The sequence below is a fragment of the Mustela nivalis genome (assembly GCF_964662115.1).
Source record: "Mustela nivalis genome assembly, chromosome: 6".
In the NCBI taxonomy this organism is placed as follows: domain Eukaryota; kingdom Metazoa; phylum Chordata; class Mammalia; order Carnivora; family Mustelidae; genus Mustela; species Mustela nivalis.
The window spans coordinates 95,794,510-95,798,093 of NC_139025.1; the positions used below are offsets into that span (position 1 = coordinate 95,794,510).

At 40.3% G+C, this 3,584-nt stretch overlaps 1 protein-coding gene across 1 annotated transcript in view; it reads right to left on the minus strand.

The window, feature by feature from the left end:
• The window catches only part of RNASE9 (ribonuclease A family member 9 (inactive)), a gene marked incomplete at both ends in the record, with an annotated part of 3,518 nt that extends 1,171 nt beyond the window's left edge, over positions 1–2,347 (minus strand). Inside the window, 3 exon segments of the mRNA XM_082734441.1 lie at positions 1,792–1,861; positions 1,865–2,050; positions 2,054–2,347. Of these exon segments, the coding sequence (XP_082590567.1) occupies positions 1,792–1,861; positions 1,865–2,050; positions 2,054–2,347 (550 nt within the window).
• Between the last annotated feature and the right edge of the window lie 1,237 nt (positions 2,348–3,584).

Genomic DNA, 3,584 nt, shown 5'->3' on the forward strand with positions numbered 1-3,584 from the left:
CATCATTACTGGGATTCCAATTCCAACATAAAGAATAAATTGTGTGATGAAAAAAAAAACTGTATAAATAATCCTTCTAGTTCCTTGATTCAAGTTTTCAATGTGTATGGATCAGACCACTTATCTGGAGAGAAAGAGATAATCTTATGATTATTTCATGCCTTATGTACTATATCATACTCTTACAAATATATTATGTGTTGTATAATCCCGAGACAGGTGAGATGAGTGGACCAGATGAGAGGGCCCATAGCACATATCCAGGCTAGCCTTTGTGCAGAACTTCTTTGCTTCATGTATAGAAGGTTGACTCTTAGAGCATGTCATAAGATTTTTAAAGTTTGATGGGATCCTCATTCACGCAGATATTACAATTAAAAGCCCCAGGCTCCCACATGAAGAGTAGTTTCATTTTCTGGTGTTCTTTTCTTAGTCACTGAAATGGGTTCTGGCAGTCCTTGGCCCTAGGCCCTTAATTTACATCAAATGATTGATAAAGTAGGCTCTTAGTCTGAGTCTGAAGACAAGAATAAGGGCAGGGGAGGAAATGAGCAGATAGGATTTCAGTGCAATGTGCAAAAGTAATAGACACTCTCCCTACCATCTCCCTTCACTACGCCTTATCCCATCTTCTGTAAGTTACTGAGACTCATAATTAAAGGATATTATGGAATTTCACAGACAAAAAGAGAGAAATTATTACTTGTACTAGACAGACAGATTTCTCTTATCATACAGACTCCCCAGCCTTTTTTGGAAGTGGCATATTCTCAGATGCAGCCACATCTACTGGCAAGTGAGGAAGGGAATCATAAAGAAAGGTAACTGTGCCAGAAACTGAGGAATTGTTTGGAGTTTTGTGAACAGTGATGGCTAATCCAAAGCAAAGATGTGGGAATCTACAGACACAGCATTGGGCAATTGAAAAGTACTTTGGGGAGCTTGCTATCCTGAATATTTAGGTATTTATCCTGAGATGTCCCCTATTAGAATCTACATCTTCATGTTCTCATTGTATTTCATTGTATGGAAAGAACAGAACAAGTGAAATGTCTACAAATATAGTACTGGAAAGTTGAATTGCACAACTTCTCGAAGAGCTTTGAGCTCTTTTCTTTTCAAATCATGTTACAGAGAAAGGTCATTCCAAATCCAGAAACCCCTCATAATCATGCTGGAGACACTTCAGTAGGTCAATGCACTTTGTTAGTTCTACTGAACTAGAGAGTCACATGAATATGACTCAGGAGCATACTCCAGACAACCATTTCCTGTTCCTCTTGGAGCTGGCTCTCCTTTCACTGCAGGCATTTGTCCTCATAACACACTCAAAATGTGCTAAATTACTTGACCTGTTTGAAACCACATCTCCAGGAGTCATCGGTGAACTGAGCCCACATTGCCTTTGCATGGTTAAAAGAAGGGAAGAAGACAGATGATGAACATGAATGGACTCAAACGACCGTTCTCAATTTTAACTTGCAAGGATCGGGATGGAGCAGGTGATATCCTCCTATCATGACTTTTTAAAGAATACTATTTTAGAATGGCCACTCGGGGGGCACCTGGGTGGCTCAGTGGATTAAAAGCCTCTGCCTTTGGCTCAGGTCATGATTTCAGGGTCCTGGGATCGAGCCCCACATCAGGCTCTCTGCTCAGCGGGGAGCCTGCTTCCTCCTCTCTCTCTGCCTGCCTCTCTGCCTACTTGTGATCTCTCTCTGTCAAACAAATAAAATGAAAAAAAAAAAAAAAAGAATGGACACTCGGCTTCATTGTGGAAGATGCTACTACCCTGCGTATCATCATCTAAAACCATAATATTACTTATATGAGCAGGAACAATTTTTTGAATATCATTTTGTCATTGGCAAGTGATAAGGACATGGCCCTGCCTATAAGAAGAGTCATATTCACAGTCTGTCATTCTAGCTCCTCTTGTTAAATTACAGTACACTCCTACTAGGTGCCTGCTCCTGTGACATTTCTTAACTCCATTCTTACAAGGCACAAATACGTTGCTATGGATCTTTAGCAAGTCCTCATGTGCTATTCAAAGGAAGAAATATTCTCTGACACAACAGAATGTCATGGACATTTTCATCTTCATTCCATCAGTACGGTAGTTAGAATCAGTTAGTGGTTTTTCAGGATCGATAATCTGTCTTTGGAAAGCTTCTTTGGTCAGAGGTCTGGGAGGTCCTGAACTGTGCATTTCCACCAAGTAACCTTCAAACCATTCTATCTCTTCCTCTGACTCCTCGAGTTGGAAACGCCAACTTTTAAATTGCAGGGGCTGCTGCAGCAGGAGCAGCAGAGCCAGGGTCCACGCAGTGATCAGAATCTGCATGTTCTCTGGTGGGCTAGGAGAGAGAAAGAGATGGGTGCCACCCCCGCACTCTGCCTGCTTCTGTTTTCCAGAAAAATGCCTTCATTTCTCTCTCCACCCTGTGTGCCTATTCTGCAATTATGGTAACCTCACCATCAGAGATCTCAGTCCTCGCTTTCCTGCCTCTCTGTGGGTCCCCTTGTCTGCTTACCCCTGGGACTTTAAATACACATGAGCAAGTGCCTTTGCTACACAAATGTGTAAACTGAGATGATCTACATTTTTAAATTGTGCTATTTTAGGGGCTCCTGGGTGGCTCAGTTGGTTAAGCATTTGATTCTTTATTTCTGCTCGAGTCATGATCTCAGGGTCGCGGGATTGAGCCCTACGTCGGGCTCCCTGCTGAGCATGGAGCCTGCTTAAGATTCTCTCTCTCCCTCTCCCCACTCCTCCTCCCACTCTCACACTCTCTCTTAAAAAAAAAAATTGTCCTACTTTAAAAAGAAATGAAAATATCTAATTTGGTACATACTCACAAAGCATGTTGTCACTAAGCTTCATGGTCATGATGTTAAATAATTTAAAACTTTCCTTGCAAGAACCAGAGCAGCAGTAACATGTGTCATAGGAATTATGTCCCATTGATGGACATCAGGGCATATAGTCGTCCCTTTAGTGCAAAATGTCATCTTTCACAGAGAGCTCCTGGGCCCAGCTATCATTTTCCACTTCTATTCCAAATCACTAATTGATTAGTAATTATATAGTAATTAGATCATTCAATTATTATATATTATATATGTTATATAATCTAATTATTATATATAATATATTATAATCTAATTATTATATAATTGCTAATTACTAGTAATTAGATTCCCACTTCTATTCCAAACCACTAATTAATTAGTGATTAGTGATTATATAGTAATCTATTATTATCACTAATCACTAGTAATTAATTAGTGATTAGATTTCCACTTCTATTCCAAATCACTAATAATAAACTAATAAATTAGTTAATCATGAATTCTCCAAGGAGGCTTTCCTCCCAGAGAAAGACAAGTACCTTAGGTGTGCTGGATAGCAGGCTTCCAGTCCTTCCTCAGCCTGTGGTCTCTTTACCTCGCTCAGTCTTTTTCTTGTCCGTGCTTCAGAGAAGGGATGTTTCTGGGTCTTTGCTGGAGAAATCCTAATATGGGGGGCATTGGCTTCCTCTAAGAATACAGGAGTTTGGAGTGGGAAGGGAGAAAAACAA